Raw genomic sequence first — 27,738 nt, 5'->3', positions numbered from 1 at the left:
AAATATTGGCAGACTTTATCCTGTAGCGGCACCTGTCCTATAACAAAATATCATGAGTTTTGATAATGTGGTGCATATTCCATAAATTGTACTTCTAAGTTTAAGCATGATGGAGCAAGACAATTAATTAGAAAATGACGATATAAAAACATCTATCGTTTCATTTTACGCTATTGTTTGTTTCGTGGTGTCGCAAAATAAACTGTTTACGGCAATATTTTTTCATCGTTTTTATGGTCACTGTAGTGGCTATATTAATTTCTTAAAGTTCTCTCTTTCTCTTTTATTTGACATTACCACACTACGGACAGACAAGCGCCTGTTTTTATGCGTTGTGGTTAGCAACAACAACGGTAACACCATCGCGTGTCCGCTTGCTTATGTTCCACATAAAGCTTTCACAATAAAGCTCAAGACTTAAACCTTAGACTCAAACGTTAGAACAGGCTTTTCCCCGCAGCACGCCGTGTTATAAATACTCACAAAGAAAACGGCGGCCGTTACAACTTATGTCTAAAAATGTATAGTTTCATGCATCGGTTAAAACACTCGACTCCAGCTACATGACGCGCAGCTGGAAACACTCGCGCCAAACAGAAGTTTTGGCGCGAGATATGTGAAGACTTATCAAAGTGTCTGAAATGTAACATTCCAACTTCCCCCTTAATGTGTTTGTTGGGCAGCTTAGATAATGTCACTTCAGAAAAGAATAGAGCCCATATGGTTTTCACTGCCCTATGCATAGCCAAGAAAACTGTCCTCATGAACTGGAAAAATAAAAATAATCTTAATTCTAACCAATATAGAAATTATCTATTAGATTACATTAGTCTTGATACAGCCTCTGCCACCACATCAGATCAATTGCTCTGGGCTCCTTTGATCAGCTCCATCACCTAGCGGGGGTGGGGGGTCATAGTTTGGTCCCGCCTTCACTGTTGTGATTGGTGTGGGGGTAGGGACAGGCTAAGGGCGTCGGGGGGTTCCCCGGAGGCATCTTCTTTGGGGGGCTCAACCCGGGGTAGCGGTCATGTCCGGTTGGGGGCTCTTTTGGCTCTCGGGTGACTGTTTCCTCATGGCTGCGTGCAGCAGGGTTAGGGGAGGGTCTGGGCTGACGGACGTGGGTTACTGACCTGGTAGCCTGTCTGCCCCTGGGTGGGTCCGGGATGGGCGTGAGGTTCTGGGGGCGCTCCGTCTCTGGGCCGGGGCCCTGGCCGGGCCTCGGGGCCTTGGGTCCTGGTTTGTGTGTTGCCGGGGTTGTGGGCGGGTGGGTGCATGGGGGCCCATCCCTGGCGCAGGGTGCCGCCGGTGCGTCGAGCCACCTGGGGGGCTCTTCAACTGGTGGGGGAGATTGTCACACCTTGCAGGAGCTTTCCTCTCCTCAGGAACTCTCTGCAGGAGGGGGAGATACAGGAGAGGTGGAGGAAGATCTCAGCCTGGGCGTCTATTGTCTCATGTAGTCTGGAAGATGAGTGGATGGTGGGGTGGGTGCAGTTTTCTCTGTGGTGGGGTTGGGTGGACTGTCCCGGGCTCTGTGGGGCCAGGGGGCGCTGCTGCGCTGGGCCCCGGTCTGGATGGGCCTGGGCCCCCTTTCCCTGGCGGGTCGCGGAGTATGGGAGTGCCTCGCTTCCTTCCCTCCCCATCTCCAGCTGCCTCCCTCTTCCCGCTCCACCACAACCACCCACACATGCAGGGCCTTGGAGTAGGGGTATGTCACCAGGGTGCAGAGGAGGCTTCTGGCTGCCTCTGCCTCAATTTTATCCCACAACTTAGACATTCACATTATTCACACTCTCATTACACATACATATAGGATCTTGGGGGTGGGCACGATACACGGAATCCAAAGTACCATCAGGGTGTACACCCCACCCCTGGCGTCGTTGCCCACCTCTCAATTTTAAATACACTTAGTCATTGAGGGCTAGCAGGAGGGACTATGCGCTTACCTGCTGCTCTCTGGCAGGTAGCTCCATGCCCTCCTGGGTTTTAATTGCACCTTAAAACACACATGCATCAACACTACAATGAGCGGGTGGAGGGAGGTTTGGAGTCTTCTCTCACCCCCATTCTCTGCGGCCTGCTGGAGCGGGGGGGCTAGGAGGAGTTGGCCGTCCGACTGCGGTCTGGAGTGTGGGGCCTCCCTGCTGCTGCGGAGTCGGGGCGGTCTGCCTCTCCCCACCGCAGGGAAAAGGGTAACACCACCTGGGTCTGGGTGCAGTTCCCCCCCCCCTCCAGGGGCAAGGGTACCTAGACCCGGTTCGTAGAGTACGCTTGGGGTGTGTGATCGTGTGTACAGCGTCTCTTTATGTCTGTCTCCACGTCGGTTGAGTGTGAAGTAAGTGCATATGAGAGCATGAGGGTGGGAATGGATGTTTGTGTCTGTGTGTGCCTGTATGTCTGTGTCTATATGTCAGGTTGGGTATCAGACGCCACCTCTCTGGGGACATCTCATGCCCTCCAAGGTTTGGAGGCCTATCTCCACCCACCACCACTTCCCCTGCCAGTGGCGGACTCCCTCAGGTGTCGGTGCGTTGGTGGTTCTTTGTGTCTGGGGATGGGCGTCCAGGTACACACCGGCTCACTCCTTGGCGGCCGCTTATCGGGGCCTGGAGCCTGGGGCTCATTCGGGCCACTTCGGAGGTGGGGTGCCCCCGGCCTCTCGGCCTGGGGCTCGGTCACTCAGGCACAGCTGGCTGCCGGCGGAGCTCACGGGCGCGTCACTGCAACTCCCCCTGGCTTCTGCTCCGCGGCTGCTGAGTGAGCCCTCATCTGAGACTCTCCTCAGCTCTTACTGGGACAGTGGCGCGGCTGCCCCTCTGTTGGTCTTCCTTGGTCTCTTGTGTTCTGGGGGCCTCTGGATGTCTGGAGTTTTGATCTCCTCCATACCTGCTTCATACCCTGGAGGACAGGGCTGGGGCTCCCCCACACTCCCTAGCAGATCGTTACATGGAGAAACCATGCTGATCCACACAGGTATGCACACAGGTGTACACACGGGTATTCACAGACGCGGACTACAGCTTTCTTGACTGCTGCCTCAAAGCACATTGTGCGCTGTCTATCTTGCGTGCTGCACAATATCGTTTATTATTTAGTATCTACTGATATCTACTGCTAGCTAGTTTATTGTGATGGTGCTGTTTTTTTTATTATGTTGCTCTTTGTTGTTTGCTTTCTCTTCTGTTTTTTTTCTCCATACAGGTGACCCAGGTGTTTTGTTTTGTTTTGTTTGTTTTGTTTTTTTTCTTTCTTCCCCCCCCTCCCCCCCCCTTCTCACCGTCTCTTCTCCCCTTTGGTTTTCTTTCTCTCCCTCTCTTTCTTTCATTCTTTCTCCCTGTCCTATCACCCAGTCATGTCTGTCCCGTTTGTAGCAACTGAAAATAAAATAAATTCATAATTATAATAAAGGTCAATCAAATGGACCAATATGGCAAGGCCATGATGATCCACTTGGTAAAATAAATCCGCTTGGCATCTTTCTTGGCCTTAAGACAACAATTCTGATGGCTAAAGATCCAAACGGGACACACACAAAAAAAAAAAGAAAAAAGGAAACACTTACCGCAAGTCGAGCTGCCCGAGATTCACAGAATTTACAGAAAATGTTAAATTTTTATGATTTATATCGTTATCGAGACGATAGAATTCTTATATAGGGATATGAGATTTTGGTCATATCGCACAGCCCTAAGTGCAAGCGAAAGTGGCCATCATTAGACTGAAAAAAGTAAATAAATAAGTACCTAAACCTATCAGAGAGAGACAGAAAAAACTTTAGCAGTGGTCAAACCAACAATCTGATGCATTCTTCAAAAGAATGAATGCACTGGGCAGCTCAGCAACACCAAAAGGTCTGAAAAACCACAGAAGACAACTAAAGTGCTTGATGACAGACTTATTTCCATGGTTTAGAAAAACAATTCCACAACATGGTTTCATAAGACCGTCTACAATCATGAGACGCCTTCATGAATGGAAATATAGAGGGTCTACCAACAAGGTGCAAACCGCTTTTTAAAATCAACAACAGGAAGCCTAGAAAACATCTAAGACAGCCTGCACAGTTCAGAAAATAATTCTTTGGACACATGAAAACAAAATAAACTTCTACCAGAATGATGAGAAAAGAAACCACTCACAATCTGAAGCATACTACATCAGCTGTCAAACATAGTGCAGGCAATGTTATGGTGTGGGCATGTAGGACTACAAAGGAATTGGGCCACTGGTGTTGACTGATGATCTGACTGTTGATTGAAGTAGCCGGACGGATTGGGAAGTGTACAGAGCTAAACTTTCTGCTCAGGTTCAAACGCAGACAGTGCTTCACAGTGCAAATGGCTAAAAACCATAAAGAAACTGCAAAAGCAATCCAAGAGTTTCTCACGCCAAAGAAATGTGATATTCTTCAGCAGCGATGTCAGTCACCTGATCTTAACAGACACCTGCATGCTTTCCCAATACAGAACACAAAAAGGTGGATGCAGGGAGATCCAAAGACAAGCAGCACTGAAAGTGGCTGCAGTAAACCCCTAGCAGAGCACCTCAAAGGAGAAAACACAACATTTGGTTATCTTCATGTGTTCTAGACTCTAGGCAAAGGACATTTAGCCAAGTATTTAAGACAATTCTCATATTATCATATTATATAATTAACTTTGAATGTCTGAAAATGTGGGATTATGTACATAAATGGCTGTGCTCATGCAAAATTTTTGATTAACCCCTCAAATTAAAGCTGAAATTGAAACTGCTTTATTCAAAATTCACTGTGACGATGTACTGAGGCAAAACTGCTGTCTCCACACATATGAGCACATGTTTAAATGCACCTATAGCATCAAAATCCTAGTTGACTTCCTTAAGATTTCTGAAACATTTGACCTCTGACCCCTCCAATATTTAAACTCGCACTAGATTTTTAGGATATGCGCCTAAGGTATTAATTTGAAAATTCTACGCCACCTTGCTCTTGAGTTTTTATGTTCACAAAGTTGAGAGTCCACGACACCCACCCGGACACCCAGCCGCTCGCCCGGTACGGTGACGACAATACTCCGTCAGCCTTTTACAGCTGAGGGGTAAAAGCCAAAAAAACCCTCCAACGTGAAGGTACATAATTAGATTTAGGCCAAACATACAAAGTGTGTTTTCCACCCTAAGTAAACACTATGATGCAAACCCACTCAAGCAGCTATTGCAAACACTACTTGTCAATCACTGATGGAGACTCGCTCTCAGTCTGCTGTTTTACCACACACATTCAAACTTTGGAGCATAAGAGCTGAGGTCAGAGGTGAATGACTGTGGGAATGTGGAGATCCTGTAGTGTGAAACTGTCACCATGCTGACAAACTGGCCAGTAACATAAACAAGGACATATACATCAGCCTGGGTCAATACCCCCGAGAAGAGAGCACAATACCCTCCAGCCCTACACATTGGGCCTGAAACAATACCACTGAGGCTAAAACAACAGCACAGCCAATCCTGAGCCAACATGGCAGTGGTTAAAGCTTGAAGCAACACCACTGCTCGGTGAGCAACACCACTGCTCGGTGAGCAACACCACTGCTCGGTGAGCAACACCACTGCTCGGTGAGCAGCACCACACAATGACTCCAATGGGAAATGATCCATCAGGTGCTGACACAGCTAACTTCATATTTCAAAAAGTGAGGTACTTGCAAGATCGGGTGACGTGCACATGGGTGAACAAGCCTTTGTGTGCATTATTTATGGTTGTGTTAATGTGTTGCCTGTTTCCTTCAAGCCTTAATGTAGTACTATACATCTGAGATGGTAGTGGCACAGTTCTGATTGAGCTGCTCTTGAAGAAAAAAGGGAAGAAAAAAAAATAGCCACTCATTTTACATTTGGCCCCATTTATTCTGACACACCCAGATGGCCTAAAATCTCAAATACTTTTTTAGAGAAGTCATTTTAAAGTTTGTTAAGCTGAAGTTTCTTCGGACTGTACAAATAACACACTGGAACCAACATATCTTCAATTCAGTGTTCAAATTTTCACATTTTAGAGGATATGGCTGGTAAATGTTGAGATTTTTGCATGATAGATTACTTCATCAGAAAAGATTACAAGAAATTTGTGCCACTTTAGTGGTTGTGCAAGGTTTTCTGGTGTAAGCAGGAACAAGTGTGCCTAATATTTTCTGTATTCCAGCTGACTAAGCCGGGCGCTTAGCCTGTGTGGTTTGTATCCTAATAGGGGCCACCTCAGACCGAGGTCTGGACCTCAGCCACTGGGCTATTCATGCTTTGTGACCTGCTCTGCAGATGACTCAAAATCCTGCATGCTCCCTGCTATAAAACTCTCTAGACATGTAAACACAGACACAGACTCATGTTCAAAAGGCAGACAGAACACATATAGACGAACATAAACAATAGAAAATGTCACACACAAACAACCTCACATGAAGGCCCAGTGACCAGGACAAAAGGAAAAAATTAAAATCATGTGCAGCATCGCATGCGTTCAACCCAGCACATGGAAAATTCCCATCAAGCAACATGCGATGAGAGCAAAAGGCCAAAAACCTTGTACAGAGCACCCCCCTGTGACTAAACACAGGAACTACATCTACTTCAACCCCTCAGTATGCTGCATGAAGAACCACTCCACAGCCTGTCCTGTCTGAGGAAAAGGACGAACATTGAAGAGCAAGAGTGTGAGGGATAAAAGGCCCGTATTGCATACAGCCACACTGTGCAGCACGCATTATATTTGATGTATGCACAGCATAAGAAGACAACACCTCCTGAAATGTATGCTACGTATGAGACATTGGTACAATTCCTCATGTTGGCTGCACCCTCCTTGTTGTGGTCACGATAACATCTGGAGGAAATGGTATACAAAGAGGTTTCTGCTGCCGCACAGCAACACGACGTCCTCCTTTGCTGGAATTCCAAACATTTTGTTTTGAACGGTATATAAGAAGGGAGTAGCTTCGGGGTCTGTAGAGAGAAGCCGATGCAGTGGCTTAAACAAGCGTTCTTTTTAAAAGCCACCAAGGGGTCAAGCTGTGGTTACGAAAAGACTTCTGGTGCCTTAGAAATCTATGGGAAAATGGTCCTCGGACTTGACCTCTCTAAATACTTTCCTGCTGAGTTTATGTGTCAGTTAGTCATTTTGTAATTTTGTGTTTTTATGTTTTTAAGTTCAGATAGAAGGATTATCCAGGGTATGCTCATTTTCTCATGAGTTAAGGAATTGTAATTGACAAGTTGTTTCACTGTCAGTACCCCTCACTTCTCACATCGGCTATACAAAAACACCAACATGGCAAAGACAGAAATACTTCAAAACATCTTCACAAACCAACGGGTAGCATCTATGTCTTTCTTTTATACCTACGTCCATCTTTTATACTATGAAATATGATATTTGTAGGTAAAACCAATGTTGTTGCTAGCACTGCACCACACAGATTCAAAAGTGGGCACTCTCACTGGATTCATAGCCTAAAATTTGGAGGTGTTCATTTTCATTCCCACCATTTCACACTTGGCATACCTGAGATCCAGGAGGAACACTGAAAGATAATTTCCTAAATTCCCCATACTGTCAAAATTATGCCCTAGGATATTGGACAACAACAACACCTATGCCAGAATGCTGTTTATAGACTTCAGTTCAGCATTCAATACAATCCACCCCTCACAACTCATCAAGAAACTGACAGACCTGGGCATCAGTTCCCTCATCTGCAAATGGTTACTGGACTTCCTGACCAACCGCCCCCAACATGTCCGGCTGGATAACCACTGCTCATCTACCATCACAATGAACACCGGTGTACCACAAGGCTGTGTGATGAGCCCTTTCCTCTACTCCCTCTTCACCCACGACTGCAGACCTGCTGATGGTTCCAACACCATCATTAAGTTTGCAGATGACACCACGGTGATTGGCCTCATCAGTAACAACGATGAGGCCGCCTACAGGGAGGAAGTGGATCGTCTGGCTGAGTGGTGCGACACAAACAACCTGCTGCTTAACACCGAGAAGACCAAGGAGCTCATCGTGGACTACAGGAGGAATGCTGACCCACATCCACCCATCCACATTAAGGGGACGGCTGTGGAGCGTGTGAGCAACTTCAAGTTCCTGGGAGTCCACATCTCCGAGGATCTCACCTGGACGACCAACTGCTCCAAGCTGGTCAAGAAGGCTCATCAGCGCCTCTTCTTCTTGAGGACTCTGAGGAAGAACCACCTGTCCTCAGACATCCTGGTGAACTTCTATCGTTGCACCATCGAGAGCATCCTGACCAACTGTATAACAGTCTGGTACGGGAACTGCTCTGCCTCGGACCGGAAGGCGTTGCAGAGGGTCGTGAAAACTGCCCAGCGCATCGCCGGAGCACCACTTCCTGCCATAAAAGACATCTACAGGAAGCGGTGTCTGAAAAGGGCTGGGAAAATCATCAAAGACCCCAGTCACCCATCACATGGACTCTTCACCCTCCTGCCCTCTGGGAGGCGCTACAGGAGCCTCCGGACTAAGACCACCAGGTACCGGAACAGCTTCTTCCCCACAGCTGTCAGACTCCTGAACTCTGCCTCCTGACATCTGACCCACGTTAACATATGGACTGAACATACACACACCCACAATGGACAACTGTACCCTCAAACACACAATAATAACATGGAGTGAACCACCACTCACAACCACTAGCACTTTATATAGCCTCTGTAGAAACTATCTACACCCTCACTTATCTTAACTGCACTACTGTATAGCTCTGTGTAAATAATCATTCTGTACATTCGATAATCTTTAATTCTACAACTGTTTACAACTTCCATAGTTCACATTTCTGTATAGCTGTATATCTCAGATTTCTGTAAAGTTATTTATTTCATATTCTGTATAGTTTTTCATATTTATATCCTGTTCATAGCCTGTACATAGCTTGTACTCACTACAGCCTGTACATACTTATAGTTATAGCATATTCACAACATACTTCATACCGTGTACATTATAACATACCATAATAGACCCATTTCTGTAATATACTTACATATCTATACTATTGCTAATATATATTGTAATATATCTATATCACTAAAGCACTTCTGGATGGATGCAAACTGCATTTCGTTGCCCTGTCCCTGTGCAATGACAATAAAGTTGAATTCTATTCTATTCTATTCTATTTACAACAATAACCAAAGATTTCATCATGATCCTTTCCTCAATGAAAAAAAAACAAAAAAAACAAACAAACAGTGTATACCAGGGGTGTCCAGTTCTCGAGAGCTACTGTCCTGCAGGTTTTAGATGCATCCTTATTCCAACACACCTGAATCAAATGAATGGCTGTTACCGGGCCTTTGCCAAACTTGATGGCCTGCTGAAAAGGTAATCCAACCATCTGATTCAGCCGTGTTGGAGTAGGGATGCATCTAAAAGCTGCAGGAAAGTAGCTCTCGGGGACTGGAGTTGGACACCCCTGGTGTATACCAACATAACAGACAGGTAGACAGGAAAGTAGGGCTGCTCAATTAATCGAATTTTAATCACGATTACGATCTGGGCTTTCAACGATCATTAAAAATGACTGAGCCGATTATTAGCCCCTCCCTCATTTATCCGCGACACCTTAAAGGCCGTCTGTGAAAATATTGTCGGGCATAAACCGGTCCTTGGCGCAAAAAAGGTTGGAGACGCTGATTAAGAGGACCCGAGGGAAGCTCGGAAAGCTAAGCAGAAGTTATTTGGAGAGTGACTGCCGTTGGTTGAAAAGAGAGTTTAAAAAAAAAAAAAAACTTCAGTGGTGTTGCACACTATTTTATATTATTTTTTTAAAGTTATTGTTAACCCTTTAAAGCCGGTCAGAGCAGCACGCTCCGTTTTGCGTAACTATTTTTAAATCCCTGTAGAATCTGAACCGTGTAAGCTAGCGCAATAATTTGTTTTGCATATGAAACCGGAGGAGTTGTACTTACATCTGATGCCATCAGCTTGTCCTCGGTCACGGTTTCGTTCCACATATAGCTTTGCAAAAATTGCATAAAAAGCGCTTGCAGGAACAAAAACATAATATTCCAGAAACACGCTTTGCCGTTACTATCAGCTGTTCGTAACACTTCCCACAGTAAAATGATGCACATGCTGTTTTCTTTGCAAATTTGCATCATAGGATTGTTTTTTATTTTTCCTGCAGTATATAAAAATTGCTGTATCTCCAAAATAAAACTATGAAGACACTCAAAATAAATTTCCTGTGGTGGGAAACTATTTTTTTGCAACTTTATTGTATTTAAAGTTTTGAGGGATAAACCTCTTAAATTTCTCCAAGTAGAAATATATGTAAACAAAACAAAAACGATTTTCAATTTTTTTTGTAGTTTATTGCACTTTTTTGCAATTTATGTAATTACTATGGACTTAATGCATACATATTATTAAAATATGGGCTATAACAGTTGTATTGATGTATAGCAACTTGAAATGCTCCCACAAATGGCACTACAGCATGTAAAAAAAAAAAATATAAGCTCTGGTGGACTTGGTTCTATAGTAGGTCTTAAAGGGTTAAATAAATATCGTCAAATAATCGTGATCTCAATTTCAGTGAAAATAATCGTGATTATCATTTTTGCCATAATCGAGCAGCCCTACAGGAAAGAACTCAGTTTTCCTCCTCATGTACACACTGCTGTAACTATTTTTGAACTATGAATGTAACGATTACTTCAACAATGGCTCTCTCTCATTTAAGTGTTCAGTAAGCCATTAAGTGACGTTGACGCTTGAACAATAAAAGACCAATCAAACTGAAGCAGCTAAGCACAATTCAGCTGCTGTTCCTTTTATTATTCACACCTGTTTTGACATGTCAAATGCCATCAGTGAAAAAAACAGGTTGCCAAAGGGTAAAGCTGTCAGATTACAGGCTAAATATATCTTTTTCACAGCGGCCACGTTGACATGTTAGGGAAAGCGCAATAATGTCATTAAAGATAACCTTTTAATACCCCTGTAAACTATTTCAGTGCGGCAACATACATGACACGAGGGGCCTGGAAAGAATTTGTATCATTTATATGATCAGTCACATCTGTGCTTTTCATGCTGTGATAAGTCTGCTGCTAAAATGGGTCTGCCCCTGTGGATGAATCTGTTTAAGACAGGTGTTGCTAAGCTGTGAAATGACTGCAATTTCCATCTTTCACACCTAGAATGAATTCAAAGTTGTGCAAGCTTCAATTTTCTACTGGCAACATTATACCAACAGCAAGGATGACTGAACTCATATTTATGGCACAAGTGCCTTTGGTAGTCTCACAAGCCTGAGGTCGAAACAAGACTTGAAGGTATGAAAACATGGACATAATGAGTTTACACACAGAGTTGGTTGGATGTGCTGTTAAGCTGTTTTATTCATATGATTTCTAAGTGCACTTCTCCCCTTCAAGAAGTTCAACATCACCATCCACCATCTGCTCCTCCCAGTCCTGAGGTGTATGGGCAAGTCAAACTGTGCTTTCAATAAATGCCTGATCAGACAAGCCAGAGAGCAAAATTATCATTTATTTGGGGCTTTAGGTTAATTTGGGGTCATGGAAACATAATCCACAAAAGGGTCTGGATCTGGACTCTGTCAGGAAATACTCAGGTCTTGAGCCAGGTTTGAGAGTAAAGTGGTTTGCAGTTGTGGGGTGCTAGTAGTTTTCCACTGTTTTCAAACTGAATACAGAGAATGACAGCATTTGTCCCACCTCCTCTTTTGGTTTGGTTTCACCCCCTTCTCCTCTCTTCTCCACACATTAAAACTCATTGCTTTATTGCTGTCCTTTTTTTCCCCCTCTCGCCATCTCTTTTTGACCTTCAGTGCGCTGCAATCATAATGTGGCAGAGTCTCTTTTCTATTTCCATTCCCTCTCCCTCGCTTTCTCCCCTTCAGCGAATACCACGTCCAGAAATAATTGCAGACGAGCAAGTACCCCCCACCCCCAAGTAGCGGTGCCAACTAACCCATCCCATCATTGCACCTCATGCCACTGGTACCATGACGACTGCTTATGCTGTGCAAATGCCTGAAGACAACACCAACACACCCCTCCCTCTTTGACAGGACAATACAGCCTTTGCATGTTTTAGCAGAAGTTTAAACTCTATCTAGAACAAATGAAAGAAGAAGAAAAAATCCCCCTTATTCTACAGGAAAGCATTTCCACACATCCACTAATGTATGCTAAAACAGGAAAATTATCATCTACAACAGGATTGACAGTGACCTAGTTGCACATTTCCCACATGCCCCCCCCCCCCTCTCTCTAAGTCTTCCTGAGTGTGCTGCCGGCAGCATGCTGTACTGGCTGAAAGTGGGGGTCTGTCTGTGCTGCAGGATCAAAGTGGGAGCTTGTGTGTTTGTTAAAAATGGCTTTTAATATCCTGGCAAGAAAGAGAAAAGGGAGGGGAAGGCATCTTCAAACTGTGTAAAAATCCCTTCTGGTAAATATCCCTCATCACTTTATCTGCACAGCATCATTTTAGGGTTCCCAGTTTGCACATCAACTATTTATAAATGAAAGCCAATATAGTGGTAGCATTCATTATTACATTGTACTCTGCAGACATTTGTGGTACAAGATTTCACATTAGGATGCATTAACAGAACTATTGGACCAACGCTGATGCCAGTGTTTAAAATAACAACTCGGCCAATAAGCCATGTCGCAGTACAAGCAATGAGCAATTCATGCAGGTAACTAAAAGCAGTCAGTGATGATATTTAGGTCTACAATAGGAGCCTCAAGGCATCAAGGCAGGAGCTATGTCATTGTGCTATTATCACTATCATCATCTCAAAACTTGAAGACAAAGGGCCTTTAGTGCCATAAAGCTTCATCTAGCTCAGTAAGACACCCCATAGAGAGAATTCACACCCAGCTCCTATCACTGCTCTGTCCCACTGCTCTGCCCAGCTGGCAGACAGCTGTAAATCCACAGCTTTATTTCTCTATTGCGTCCTCCATATCCATGGTGCATTTCACTGTACAGTTACTGTGCCAAAGGTCACTGCCTGCTTCCACGGCTGCTCCTTTCTCCCCCCCCCTCTCACCATACACTTTGTTTGCCCTGGTTCAACCACAGAGTGCCCATAATCCACCAGATCTGACCAGAATACAAGGCCCTCTCATCATTGGTCCTCACTATCTATATTTACACAGCAAGCAGAGGTAGCAGACAGACACAGACTCCAGGCATTCACAATCAAACTCATGCACACACAGTACATTAACTAACACAAAAAAAACAGCACAGTATACGCACAGTCATGCACAGACTTATAAAACAGATCAGTGCAAACCTTTCCGTCACTGTGACTGCAATGAAAAAGCATTAAACAATTCTCTGAACTTCTGCCACATTTTACAAGTGGACTCTGACCCTGCCTTCTCAGAAAAGCCGTACTGCATCTGTCCACACACCTGTCTGTCAAGGTTGACAAGTAACGTTTGTTTATATAGCCTCACCAAATGAATTCCACCATTGAGAGAGGCTTACACAGACAACATGTCTTCTGAAAACAAGCCTAACCCACAATTAAAAAGAAATAAAATTATGTAACACAGGCTCGGAGAAATCAGTCAGAGATCAACCTACCATGCAACTTCAAAGTTTAACTCTTAGGAAAGTCACGATGTAGGTGCTAGATCTGCATATACTTGACAATTACGATTGCTTATTCGTATCAAGTTCAAGAGCTATGCTTAGATGAATAAATCAATCCTAAAGAGATAATTAAATATTTACCGTCATCTCCAAGAGACACTCCATATGTTCTGCATTAGTTTAGGAGGAGGCCAGTTCCAGGAAGCCATTTTAATCACACATATGTGTTTATTAGAGAGACTGCTTAGTTAGTCCTAATGACCATTATTAGCTTAAATAAGTATGTGAAAACACTCAGGAGCTTAAAACATCTAATGCCTCTGTGTTCATCAGAAAAACAGACTGCATTTCTTTTTTATGAAAAAAGCCCCCACCCCCACCCCCACCCCAAAAAAAAAAACATGACTCTGTCATAACAGATGAATAGAAGGAAAGTTTCTTAGATTAAATATCTCCTAGGGTGTTTAAAAGACTGCAACTATAGCGATTTGCACATTCAAAATAAAAGAAAGAAAGTTGGTTGTAGAACAAGGTGTGATACTAACAGACTAAGGTGCAGGACTCTTACAATGACTATTAACCACACATTTCAGGTCTGATGTGCAGTGACAGCTGAACACATAAGAACCAGACTGACTTGGATTCAAAGAGACACTAAGGCCACTTGGTATTTAATGTACATTCTTCACTTCATCCGCTGATTTACTCCATCTTTTAATTCTCGCACGGTGCAGGTTGTGTCGTTAAATCTGAGAGGCACAGGCCTAAATTACAAAAACAGGTTGATCTTTTGAGACTAGCTCTTAATTCAAGTAGGGGTAAAGGGCTAACACAATGGTGTAACTGCAAAGCACAGAAAGAAAAAAAAAAAACAACTTTCCGTCTCTGTTCAGCCATCCAAGACTGGGTTCCTTTCATCCAGTTTGGGGACATGATGACCAGAGAAAGAGAGAGAGTCGGCCAACAGAGTCTGCCCACCCCTTTGACAGACTCAGAATACACACTTACTATCGTTTCTCTTTAATTCTGAGCATGTGTGTGTTTGGTAGCATACCCATCTTTACTTTGGGGTTCCCATAAAAATGAAATCAATAAAGCTCAGCAGCCGAATGCCAAGTCAAAGGCCCCAGAAGACCACGCTGCAGAATTGTTTTGGTAAGCGATTTTGACTCACAATTACCCAGAAGACCCTCGCAAGGGAACCCGACCCCTCCCTGTACGCATATCACCCTATTTTTGCCAACAAACCTGTGACCCCTGAATACTAGACCAACATCATAGCTCAAATGTTTAAGCCTGCAAGTCAGTTCGCCTGCAGAGTCAGGAAGAACAAACACCAAGTGGGATTGCATTAAAAAAAAAGAAAGTGAGGCAAAGTTAGAGACCAAAAAAAAGGTCTTTTTATTTGCTACATGGGTTCCTCAACAATTAGTGGAAGGTCTGATACCAGGATTAAAACAGAAGAAAATGCCCTTGTCCATTACTAGAGTATAACTTCTCCAGTACACTTCTTATCTATGTGCACAGGTATGAGCAAAAGAATTGTGCCAACACACAATATTTTTTCCCTTCTTCTTAGGCATTATTGCAATTATTTTTATCATAATTTTTCATGCTACATCTACAGACAAGAGCACATATCATCCTTTGAATAATATCACCGGAGTTACTTTCACGGTTGATAAATGCTCAGGAAAGATGTGCTCATTATGGCAACAAACAAGCAGAAAATTGCTCCAACCCACAGCTATGTGAGCCATGTGGGTTTTAGAGTACATTATTCTCACTAAGCAGGATGCCTTCCTCCTCTAGAGGACACGAGGAAAAGACTGTCTGTGCTTTCAAAGATTTTGTCTTTAATCAGCGGATCTGCTGGAATTAAAGGCTGTCTGAGCCAGAGCACCCCTCCCTTTAGCCCCTCCAACCCTGACAATGTGAGAAAGGTGTGTGTGTGTGTGTGTGTGTGTGTGTGTGTGTGTGTGTGTGTGTGTGTGTGTGTGTGTGTGTCAGGAGGGATCTCCCACCATGGGACCAGAGCTACATCAGCTAACTGTGGGCTCATAAATGCAACCTTTGGCAAGCTGTGCCCAAATGCAGCTTAGCATAATTCAGAAATACCAGACGGCGCGTACCGTGGTAGACAGCTAAACCCGCAAAGCAGCTTTCTCCCGTTCTCATCTCTGCCTGTCCCTCGCCTCCATCTTCAAAAAACACTTCCGCACAAACAGGAACTAAAGCCATGGCCAAACACCCCATTTCCTCAGAATAACAACATGTCAGGCCATCCAAAGCTACTGGGGTTAGTGTTTGTTTGTTATTACAGGACTCATTAAGTGGAACAGGCCACAGCAAACACAAGGGTAGACCCAGGATAAGTGTAATATTTCATTCTCTATAGCTAATAGTGGCAAAACAAAATAAACCCAGCACAATATTTATTATAAATATACATGTATTACAGATACAGTCACCAACTTTTTTATTAAGTACACCTAAAAAGTACTGGACTGGACCTCCTTTTGCCTTCAGAACTACATAAATTCTGCATAAATTCAACAAAGTGCTGGAAACGTTCCTCAGAGATTCTGCCCAATGTTGACACGATTGCATCACACAATTGCTGCAGATTTTCTGGCTGCACATCCATGATGCGAATCTCTTGTTCTAGCACATCCCCCTAGAATTGTGGAAGCCATTAGAGTACAGCGAACTCATTGTCATGTCCAAGAAACCAGTCTGAGATGACTTGACATGGCGTGTTATCCTGCTGGAACCAGCCATCAGAAGATGGGTATACTGTAGTCATAAAGAGATGGACATGGTCAAAAACAATGTTCAGGTAAGCTGTGGTGTTTAAAGGATATTCAGTTGGGACTAAACTGTGCCAAGAATGTATCCCCAACTCTATCACACCACCACCAGCATGAACCATTGATACAAGACAGGATGGATCCATTCTTTCATGTCGTCTATGCTAAATTCGGACCCGGCCATCCAAATGTTGGAACGGAAATGGACACTCATAAAACGAGGCAAACTTTTTCCAATCTTCTATCATCCAATTTTGATGAGCCCGTGTGGTAATTGTAACCACATTTTCCTCCTATTAGCAAACAGTAATGCAAACTTGTCTGCTCTTCTGCTGCTCCACACCTTGGTTATAACAAGTGATTACTTCAGTTGTTCCCTTCCTATCAGCTAAAAGCATTCTGGCAATTCTCCTCTGAGCTCTGAGAGAAGTGCCTCACACTCGATATTCTCTCTTTTTAAGACCATTGTCTTTAAACCTCAGGGATTATTGTGTGGAAAAAAATAAATAAATAAAAAAATCCCAGTCCATCATAAGTTCCTGAAATACTCAGGCCAGCCTGGGCCTCGATCAAAGTCACTTAAATCACTTTTATTCCCCATTCTAATGCTCAGTCAGTAAATGTTCTTTGTATTTGATGTATTTCAATGTGAAATAGTTTTCAGTCATACTCGTTAAATCATTTTGCTCTTAGTAGGCATCTGAAACTATCTGTTCACTTATATTTAGATTAAATTTCTTTCTACCTTGTACTGTGTACATTTTTCTTCTACTGTTTCAAGTTTTTTTAATGGCTGCATCAATTTATTTTATTCCCACTCTATCCCTTTTGCTACCATATACCACATGTAAATTTCCCAACTGTGTGTCTAATAAATCTTATTTAATTTTATCTATATTTCTCCTGTTAACTTTAAGGACCCCCCCCACCATCCACCATTGCGCATTTCTCCCACAGATTTTTGTTTTCAGGATTCACTGAGTACCATGTATCCATGTCCAAGTCTGACAGCTTCAATATAATATTTTTTTTCTCAATTCACTGCCACCTGCTACACAACAATGACCAGGATATTTATTTAAAAATCAACACAGGCAGACTTAACGGACTTGAAAAGAAAAAGAAAAAAAAAGCCAAAGTGAAAACAAAAATGCTGTGTCACACTGTGTTTTGTTAATAATGGAGAGCATTACTTATTTTCAGTAAATACGTCTTAACTCTCTGAGAAAGCCCACATACAGTATGTGCAGTGTCAATATTTTTATTGGAAGATCTCAGTGTGTGTAAGCCATGAGCCAAAGAAATTTGTTTTCAAATTCTGCAATAAAAAAAACTTAAATCTTATGTCTAGCTTTAATGCTAAAGACAAATCTTAATCAACCAGTGATTATCTGTTTAGTTTAAATCTCACCGTAAAAATGATTGGCAGCGTGTTGAAAGGTTAGGACAGCTATATTTTTGTGTATCATTGTGTGACTGACTGTAATCCCTTTGACAAACCATGCAGCGGTCACACTGAGCTTTTTACTAAACCACAGTGTTTGCAATGCTTATGAAGAGGTGAAGAGAGGGAGATGGCTGCAGATCAATACAATAAACACTGGCTCTAGAGGACATATCACAGTCGGGTGCAGCGTAATGCAACACAGTTCCCCATCATAAAACCGCGACTCTCTTACCTGGATGTTTCGCAGAAGCTGAGAGCAACGCTCCCTGACATCTTCAAAGGGACACCGTCTGGAGAGCATAAGGACATGGGCCAGGATATCATTCAGATTGTTGCCTGGAGGACTCCCTGAAGCCAGGGACAGAGGGGCCACCGGCGGTATGGGCCCAATGGTTTCCACTTTCCGCATGACCTCCTGGCAGATGTTCTCTATCGCATCAGCTCTGGAGCTGGGATCCCGGCTCCCCAGCCTGTCCCATCTCCCCACAGACTCCTGGTCCTGCACCTCCATCAGTTTATGCGGGCCTACCGTTTGTGCTGTCTCACAAAAGGCTACGAATAAACAGGACAGGAAAGGCTTGCATCACCTTTTTGTTAATGCAAGTGCATTATGCTTTTAGATGTAGCATCAGAGAAATTTGACTCCAACTAATAACATGAACCACTTATAAAAGACACAGATATATCACCCTATATCTCATGAATTCATTTGCCATAATTTGGATATTACAGCTAATGGACTTTTGGCTTTTGGCAGGGGGGGGGAGTAGGGAAAGAGAGAGAGGGTGAGTGACACACAGCATCAAACTGAAGCCACTGTTGTAAGGACTATGGCCCTCGGTTCATGGGTCCCCTGCTCTACCAGGGAAAACAAAAATGTCTCTCTCAGCACCAGGGAAGAGCAATAGAAGTACATCTTCCATACTTCCATTCTTATACCACATTACTGCCCTAAGAAAGGGTGTGAAACTTTATGTCAGTACTGTACCAGTGTGTAATGTAACACTGTGGAGAAGAGATGGTGCCACTGTTTATTATGTTTTTGCTGATATCTGTTTCCCTTTTTGACAAGAAAAAAAATTACATATAAATATTAATTATAAATTATTAATCTCTTTAGCACTTCATCGTTGAACATTTAGCAACTGCAAAGTTGAGTTGGCACAAAACACTGGTCACTAACACCTCTAAATATCACTGCACTTCCTTCCTGTTGTCTTTAAACCCCAGTTTAAGATTAAACATTAAATAAACTTCTCAAAATGGTGCATAAATCAACTACACATCTAAAGCATATCATCACACCATGTATTTCAGCATATAGCCAAATAGTTCTCTGAAGATATACTGCTCAGATTTGCAGAAAATCTAATATAATGAGGTTTAACCACATGTTTTAAACAGATTTAAAAAGCAATAGCTGCATCCGTGATTTAAATCCACACGATTCTACTAATCTTTGTTAGCAACTTTCAAAACAACAAAACAGGATTTGAACACAGTCAGAGCAATTAGATTCACTGCCACAGCATTTGATTTTGCAAATACTAACACCGGTTTACGGTTTAACGGCTTTTAACTTTGATATTAACTTGGCATATAATAGGAAGAATACGCGGCGTGTCAGTGAAATCCATTCAATCTCTCTGCTTGTTTATCTCTCTTTTCTTCGTGCCAGGGCTTTCAAGCTGCCCGTTAACAAAGACGGCACTAAAGCACCCACCGCCGCTCTTTAAAAAAATTCCCACACACGAACCTTTCACTGAGACTGAAAACCAAACAGTGTCATTCTAAAACACTCACTTTATCCACATTCTTTGGTGTCTCTCTCCTGTTACAGGACGACTTGCCTCCGCACTGTCCAGTAACGCTGGTTCCAGCGTAGAAACAAGAGGAGGTAACAACTTCAGGGTAAAAGTTTGATTGGCAGGGCAAATTAGCCAATCAGCCCAAGCCGAACTCATTCGGGGAGGTTCTGGAAGATGATTGGTTGGTGGGCGGTTTCCTGTGCTCGTGGGGGAAGCGTTTATGGGGATTGTATTCTTTATCCGCCTAGGTTCTCTATTTGACTGTAGCGCTTAGCAACTACATCTCCCATCATCCACTTATTCAGCAGCAGCAGCCCCCCTTTCACTTGTTTATCAGAAATAACAGACAAGCAGAAAGACATAAAGAGGTGGATATGTTGTATGTTTCCATTTGATTTTCTTAACTTTAATAAAAATCTGCACACTGATGCAGCCCATACCATTAAAATATCAATCTCAACATAAGAAGTGCCATGCACCTCAGTTCAAGTATGGTAAAACTAAAAAAAAAAAAGTGTTTGTTGCAAATGAGAAAAAAATAGTAATGCAGGAGGACTGTCACACATGCTGCTTATTGCTGCAAGAGAGTATTTGCATGTGCAAATGTTGACAGTGTGATTGACTTACAGTGCTAACGACATTGTATTAACTCACCACAACCTGGGGAAACAAAAAAGTCAACAAGCAGACACAAATCAGTTTATCGTGTACATACTCCAGCCTACTGATTGTGTTGGTATTTTGGAGGCTGTGTGTGGCTATGCAGTGGTCAGTGCAGCATGCATTCCAGCCATACTGACCTGGGGACTTAGATGAAGTGAGTGAAAGGCCACACATTAGATAACTGAAAAGTCCACCTACATCTTACCAGTTGCCTGTTGTGCATCCTTGCAGAGTTAATTGATTAAATACCTTGCATCTAAAAAGAAGTTCAGAATCATTGTATGTGCATACGTGTACACAGAATAGTTCGAAATGGAGAGCATGGTACCTTAACAAAACAATGAAAAGCAACTATCACAATACAACATCATTAAACACTCTAGGGTACCTTATATTAAATGGAAAATGTAGCACCTAGAGCTTGTTCATCTTTTATACTATGTTTGTATGTAAGTATAATATTCCTGTTGTTGTCCTTCCTCTCTGACAACTAACATCTGCATCTTGGATAGGCCCCTAACTGTACATGGGCCCTTTGCACATACCCAGAAATCCCATCAATCCACCCCAGCAGAGAGGTAAAGAAGAGAGGGCAGGCAGGGTGAAGTGGGTGGAAACAAGTGTCTGGGGAGATTTGTGACAGAAAGATAGCAGCAAGAGTGAAAGGGGAGGTTTAAAAGATGGTAGAGAGACCTCTTGAATGGCAGAGTTGAAGATGCCAAGATTTTCATTGGGAATACCACAGTCAACGTTCATGGTGTGGTGGTTGGCATGACAGACGATGGTAGAGATAGGATGAGGTGGAGGCAGATAATTTGCTGTGGCAACCCCTAAAGGGAACAGCAAGAAAAATAAGATTTAAAGGATAATTTTATTTTAGTCTATAGAAGGTGAGCCTGTCTAATGCCATACTTATCACCAAAAGGTCACAGTCTTTATTGAGTTTGCTGAAAATACTGGAAACTGTTCCACAAAGAAAATTAAGTGACACGTATATGTGTGTCATAATCGGATTTTTAAAAATTCGAAAATTGTCATATACAGCTCAAAGTAGTTATGCCAGTCTACTGAAACCCAAAAAGAATAACTGAAATAACAGTGAAGTAAATTAGAATGTTGGAGTAAAGAATGAGTATAAGGACAAGCTTAAGTTTCCTTTTACCCTTATAGTATTTAATTAGCAAAAGATATGGAAATATAATATATTTCTTAACCAGCAGAGAAAAGTCTGGTGGGGAGGGAGGAACTAAGAGTGCGCAGGCGGAACCACAGTGTGGAGGGTGGCAAAGAGGAGGGAAATTTAAAAAGCCCGGACTGTCTCTTGGTGACAGGACAGCTGGAGTCAGTTAGCCGGTGTCTTACAAGTCATTTTAACTTATAAAAGTAGCCTCGGATCGTTAAAGACAGACGCATGATTAGTTTGGAAGCACTCATCATTTGCTGTAGGGCAAAATGGAGACGTACCACGATCAGGTAACGTCCGTAAATCAGCCGTTAGCAGCAGGTGTGGCTAACGCGTTAGCGCTGTCTTGTTTACTTTCGCCAAGTTGCCACTTAACCATCTTTTTGGTTTGTTTTACGGGTATCTACCTAAAGGAGCCAATGGTCCATGCAGTGGGTGGTGTTTGTAAATACATTATGTTTGCTGTTGTGGAGCTTTTAGGACTACAAACGGCCTCCTTGTTGCAGAAAGCTGGCTGTACTGGGGTACAGTTGCGTAATCGATTAACGCTTGTTGATTCGGTTACTGTTTACTTTGTGTGGCAAGTGCATGGAAATTGCACCGAAAACAGAAAGTTTTTATCAGTATTTACTGTTTACTAAAGAAATATATGGATGAGGAAAAGCGAAAAACCACAGAGACGGTTCATGGTGAAGGGGGAACGGGGTCGTGGGCGCAGCAGCCTAAGCAGATGAGCCCACATCTCCTCATCAGCTCATCTAGGCCTGAGAGCACCGAGATATTCCCAAGGCAGCTGAGAGATGTCCCCCAGGGCATCCTTTTAACTTTCAGTAGGACATGCGTGGAAAACCTCTCCCAGAAGGCATTCTGAACCACCTAAGCTGTCTCATTTCGATGTGGATGAGGCTCTATTCTGAGTACCTCCTGATCTTTTGGTCACTATCCAGAGCTCGTGACCATAGGTAAGGGTGGGGATGTAGATTGACTGGTAAATCAATAGCTTTGTTTTTATGTTCAGCTCTCACTTTACCACAATGGACCGGTGATGCAGACACTGCATCAATCAGTCTTAACAAGACCTCAGGATACTTGAACTTCTCCGCTTGGGATAGCAACTCGTCTCTATAATAATCTATAATACTCATTTTTAGAATGAAGTCAAGTCTTAACCTATGATGTTGAAGGCAGTCACCTGTTGTCACTTTCATTTGTAGCAAAGCAATGGTTTATCCTTCCTAATCAAACAGATTAATTTCCCTGAAGTGTGAAGTGTAACTAACTTTGTGTTATACTATGTTGATCATGTATTCCCTGTTTTTGAGCTGTGCACTTTAGGAATAATGTTGTAATTTAAAATGAAACTATTACCATTAGCACACTGTTGCAAAATTGCAATATTTCTGCAAACTGCACATCCAAACCAGTTTTAGTAAGAAGAAAATTATTTCTCTTTTTTCACAGTGCGGTAATCAGGAGCTGATTTTAGTCTCTGCATTTCAAATTTATTCTCAAGGTTCAAAATTGTTAAAAATCTGACTCGTATACACTTACATTTTTTGTCTATAATTTTACAAACTTGGCATTTTATTGATAATGAAAATATTCATTTGTTTCCAAAACAACCTCCTCTTGTTGTGTATAGATTTTAGACTCACCTTCCAAGAACAGTTACATTGGAAGCTACTACCAGCCACCAGACAGGATAGTGAAACCTTCACGAGAGCCGGAGCCCCATGCACACTCTTCTATCAGCATGGGCACACACATGGCCAGCAGCTCAGTTTCCCAGAGGAGACCAAATATTGATAGCAAAGGTATGACGCATTCATTATCATGAGCTATTTGTCTCTTACAGTGGAAGTTTTTGTTTTTGTTTAGTTTTTTGAGGGGGGAGGGGGCAGACTGCTTTCTTTTACAGTTACCTAGTATGTCTTTGTATTGTTGTTTACTCTTCATCAGCCGTGGTTGATGCACTGAAGACCCTTCAGGAGAAAATTAGGCGGCTGGAGCTGGAAAGGACGCAAGCAGAGAAGAGCTACCAGCAGTTTTCCCATGATGCTCAAAAGCATCCACAAGTTACAACATTGTACAGTCAGACAGCAGCCAGCCTGCCTGGGACGGATAACTCTGCCAGGAGAGGTAAGCGACAAAGAATAGAAAGCAACAAGGAAACAGGGTACTGTGGGTCACTATGATCTGGCAACTCCATTTAACTGATTGATTAGTTTGTTCTCTGCTTTATAATGACAGAACTGGACTCAAAACTGCAGTCTGCAGAAGCTCGCTGTAAGGTTCTCGAGAAGCAGCTGGACTACATGAGGAAAATGGTTGAAAATGCCAAAAAGGAGAGGAGCGCTCTAATGGAAAATCAGGTAGCTCAGAATACTACGAATCAAAAAGTCATTTGAAAGTAGATCCCAGCTATAAGCATGATCATCACCTATTTGTTTCTCACATTTCTGGATGTAAGTAACATAAAAAACCACATATTCCCCCTGCCACTTTTACTCCCCTCAAGGCTTCTCTGCAGAGCGAGCAAAAGAGCAGCTCAAACAGCCAAATTCAGCGAGAGAAGCTGGAAAAACTCGAGTCAGAGTGTCTCAAACTGAGCAGAACCCAAACTCTGGCAGAGGTAACCTAAGGTTTCCCAATGCTGCTTATCTCTAATTCATTAGTCAGAATGCTTATCGCCAAAAGTTCATTATTTCAGGGTGTGTCGCTGTGATAAATTTTCAGATGAAGCTTTCCATCCTGGAGCAGAAACTGCTGAAAGAAGAGCACGAGCGTAAACTCGTGCAGGAGAAGGCGGAGGAGGTTAGTCAGTTTTTGGATTGCACTTGTTAAGAAACAAGTAAATGCTAACTAGAGACACAACTTTTTTTTAAATTGCCCACGCCACAACTTTCAGCACATATTCAACAATAAAGCTGCTGATTGGCAAATTTGACTAAATACTCTTAAGAAGCATTGATTTGCTGTTACTACTGCAGCTGCAACGAGAGTTTGATGTCAGCCTTCGACCATCTCTGCCAACTTCTGAAGAGACAAAGCCAAAGAAGAAAACAAAAAAGAGCATAAGGGTACTTTTCTGACCGATATAAAAATTAATTTTAGGCATTTATTTAAGGAGATTTCTTTGGATGTAGAGGTGATGAGAGCTGTCTTCTTCCTCAGAAAACCTCTAAACCTGCCGAACTGCTACCAAAGAGCCCGATGCACAAGAAAATGCCCTTTGTTGCAGGAACAGTAAGTCACTTATAATTTTCTGCACTTCTTTTTTTGTTGTTTGTTCTTACTTTGATTCTTTTCATTCCCGTCTCTAGTCGACGAGCCCAAGCCATTCGGTTCATGCCAACGTGCAAAGTATCCTTCACATGATGAAGCACCACCAGCCACAGCTGTGCCAGCGAGTGAGTGCACACCACAGGTCTGGCTGCGGAGTGAAGAAAAACCTCCAAAAGGACTTTTCTTCATCTTCCTCTGATTCATCAGAGAAGCCTAACAGGCTGCCCGTCGACCCATCGCTAAGCTCACTTGCCGACCTGCTCCTGGCTCTGCAGGACGAGCTGGGACAGATGAGCTTGTGAGTAGTGCCAACCAGTGAGCTGCATTAGGAATGAAGGCGTATTTAACATAATTTAAGTTCTTTATTCAGAGTTTTTTGGACATATTAGTGAACCTTTTATTAAAGTCGTTTTATATTTGTCACCTTTGTCAGTGAGCATCAGGAGTTGGTGCGTCAGATCGATGGAGCTCAAAATCCGGAGCAGAGGCAGGACCTCCAGAGAGAATTGGAGCTGCTGGTCACCAGGATGGAGGATAAAGGATCTCAGATCACCAAGCTCCGCAAACACCAGAGGATGGTATGTGACCTATAAGTTGGTACAACTTAAAGGGGATAGATTTGTAACAATTTTCGGTAACACAATGAGAAACTGGATCTGATGCATTGAAAATAATCATCTAATCATCTTTTAAAGTGCTTTAAAACAGCAGTAAGCATTCACCATTGACAGCCCACCAATTGTCAATGGTGAATGCCTATATCAAGCAAAATTTCAAATAATGAATTCCATGTCTGTAAAAGTCAGTTCTTCCATGGTGTAGTGGTTAACATGTGCACGTTACATGCAAAAGATGTCTGGTTCAAAACCAGGAGGGGAGACAGATTTCTGGGAAGTTGCATTTGGGAAAGGCATCCAGGGTAAAAATCTTTGCCAAATCAAATATGCGCATCCATCCTCTGTGGTCACTGCTTGTGAGAGTAAGAGCCAAAAGTTGAAGCAGAGTCCAGTAATAAAAATAAAAAAAAAGTGCATTAGATCCACTTAAAAATAGTGATAAGATTATTTTGAGATTTTCAAACAAATTAATTTGATATTTTTAGAAAAGTATTTTTATGTATTTAAAGCAGTTTTTTAGCTGCATGTCGTTAAGTGGAGCTGGTATTACCTCACTGAAGAATTTACACACTTCTCCTGTTATTTCTGACATTTTAATAAACAGAAGAGAAATGTATGCTTGAATAAATTAAAGTCTACTTATAAACAAATGGTCAAAAACAATCCTGTCGTTTTCAACAGAGGATGGATCGACTTGTAATAGCAGCTTATTGCAGTGTATAATTGTGCTGAACAGATCCAAATGTGTGATGTTTTCTGCTCCCTCCACAGATCCAAAAACTGGCCCAGTGCCGATCATCTCCTGAGGAGCACACAGCCAAAAGGCTGAGTGGGATCAAGCCACCTGCTCCTTCTCCCGTTAAGACTGAAAAGAAGGGAAGGACAGATAGGACTACTCAAAAAAACCTGCAGCTTCTCAGAGAGACACAGAAGTTCAGAAACAGCCTCAAACAGGACGACCTCTCCTGGGAAACGTGATTTTTCTCAGTGAGACCTTCGGCGTGCAGACCTGGATGTTACAGCTGGATGATGTGTGGGGTTTTTTGTTTGTTTGTTTGTTTGTTTTTTCTCTGCTCTTCAGACGACCTCTGGACATTTTTAGTAACAAATTGGAGAGGAAATAAGGCATTCTACACAGTGCTTATTAAATAAAGTATTGCACATACACTGTCCTTCATAGGGTGTAGTTTGTGAACCATGATCTTAACCCAATTTAAAAGTAATGTTAATGAGTCATGTGCCATAAGGAGCTAATGAGCTGGATTAAATAACTTTTATGTAATCATAGTTGTTTATTTTTAATAAAGGCTATTGTTTCTACACATTGCAGGTTTATTTTTCTTCCACATTTATGTTTGTCACTGTTTATGTACAACCACTAGATGGCACTGCGGAGCCTGTTCTATATTTAAATCAGAAGCTTTTCACCTTTGGCAAGTCGTGCTATTGGATGGATAAATGAACTCTAACTTTGTAATGTTGCTGGCAGCACCAGTCTCCCCACTGCGTATAATCGAGAGGGATCAAATGCACCCCGAACAGCAGCAGGTCGAACAGCTGAATAAATGGAGCCCTGACCACAGATCAAACGGATGTGGGTTTTTAGTTGTATGCATGTAGGAGAAACCCATTTTTTTGTTGCCACACACTGTTTTTTTTTTTTTCCTTTGCACAGCTGAAACAGCTCTGTTCTCCAGTGCTTGCTGGTCAGATGACATGGCAAATTTGCTGCATGCCTTTTGCACACACACATGTGCTGTTTATTTGAGTCAGCCACTTATAATGGGGAAAATAACCACATGTGAAGCTGCCTCATAACATTCCTCAACTTATCTCCTCGTTATCGGGCCTTAGTCAACATTTTTTGCTATTCTGTCATCAAGTTTAATACACGAATAGAAGTTCTGATCTACTCTAAAGTAACTTTAGATGTGTAATCAGAATCAGAATCAGAATACTTTATTGATCCCTGGGGGAAATTATTTTTTATGCAGTCACATGGATCTGAAATGAGCACATTTTCAAGACTTTTTTTTTTCAAGAGATACCTGCTTTTGTTTATTACTGCATTCATTTCATTATGTCACTAACATTGCTCGGTCTTGGTATTCTTGGCATGCTGCAGAGTTCACTGCATGGTTAAACAATGCACTGAGCTCGTGTTTGCAAGAGAGGAGAGACTACACCTAATGCATTGTTTCTCTGTCCTCCCATATTAGATTACACAGCATGACTGGACACAACAATCAGGTTAGCTAGAGA

General features: G+C 42.6%; 2 protein-coding genes across 3 annotated transcripts in view; one reads left to right on the top strand and one right to left on the bottom strand.

Annotated features, from left to right (window-relative positions):
* sesn1 (sestrin 1) overlaps positions 1 to 19,805 on the bottom strand; it is a 71,776-nt gene extending 51,971 nt beyond the window's left edge. The window contains exons 1-2 of the mRNA XM_012923996.4: positions 19,724 to 19,805; positions 18,153 to 18,472 (exon numbers count right to left, since the gene is read on the bottom strand). Coding sequence (XP_012779450.2) covers positions 18,153 to 18,431 — 279 coding nt within the window. The 5' untranslated portion in view covers positions 18,432 to 18,472; positions 19,724 to 19,805. The remainder of the gene's footprint in view (positions 1 to 18,152; positions 18,473 to 19,723) is intronic.
* Positions 19,806 to 21,586: 1,781 nt separating this feature from the next.
* On the top strand, positions 21,587 to 26,798 carry cep57l1 (centrosomal protein 57, like 1). Of its 2 annotated transcripts, none has more exons than XM_004568808.2 (11): positions 21,587 to 21,864; positions 23,217 to 23,388; positions 23,534 to 23,713; positions 23,825 to 23,946; positions 24,093 to 24,206; positions 24,311 to 24,388; positions 24,565 to 24,654; positions 24,749 to 24,820; positions 24,898 to 25,157; positions 25,293 to 25,437; positions 26,248 to 26,798. In XM_004568808.2, the coding sequence occupies exons 1-11, from the start codon at positions 21,844 to 21,846 to the stop codon at positions 26,452 to 26,454; spliced, it is 1,461 nt and encodes a 486-aa protein (XP_004568865.1). In that variant the 5' UTR covers positions 21,587 to 21,843; the 3' UTR covers positions 26,455 to 26,798. The 2 variants fall into 2 exon arrangements, with proteins under 2 accessions (XP_004568865.1, XP_004568866.1); XM_004568809.5 differs by lacking the exon at positions 21,587 to 21,864 and adding an exon at positions 21,904 to 22,536.
* Positions 26,799 to 27,738: the final 940 nt, after the last annotated feature.

The sequence above is a fragment of the Maylandia zebra genome, linkage group LG15 (assembly GCF_041146795.1).
Source record: "Maylandia zebra isolate NMK-2024a linkage group LG15, Mzebra_GT3a, whole genome shotgun sequence".
Classification (NCBI taxonomy): Eukaryota; Metazoa; Chordata; class Actinopteri; order Cichliformes; family Cichlidae; genus Maylandia; species Maylandia zebra.
Note: the sequence above shows the minus strand (reverse complement) of the source record. Positions and strands in the feature narration are given on the sequence as shown.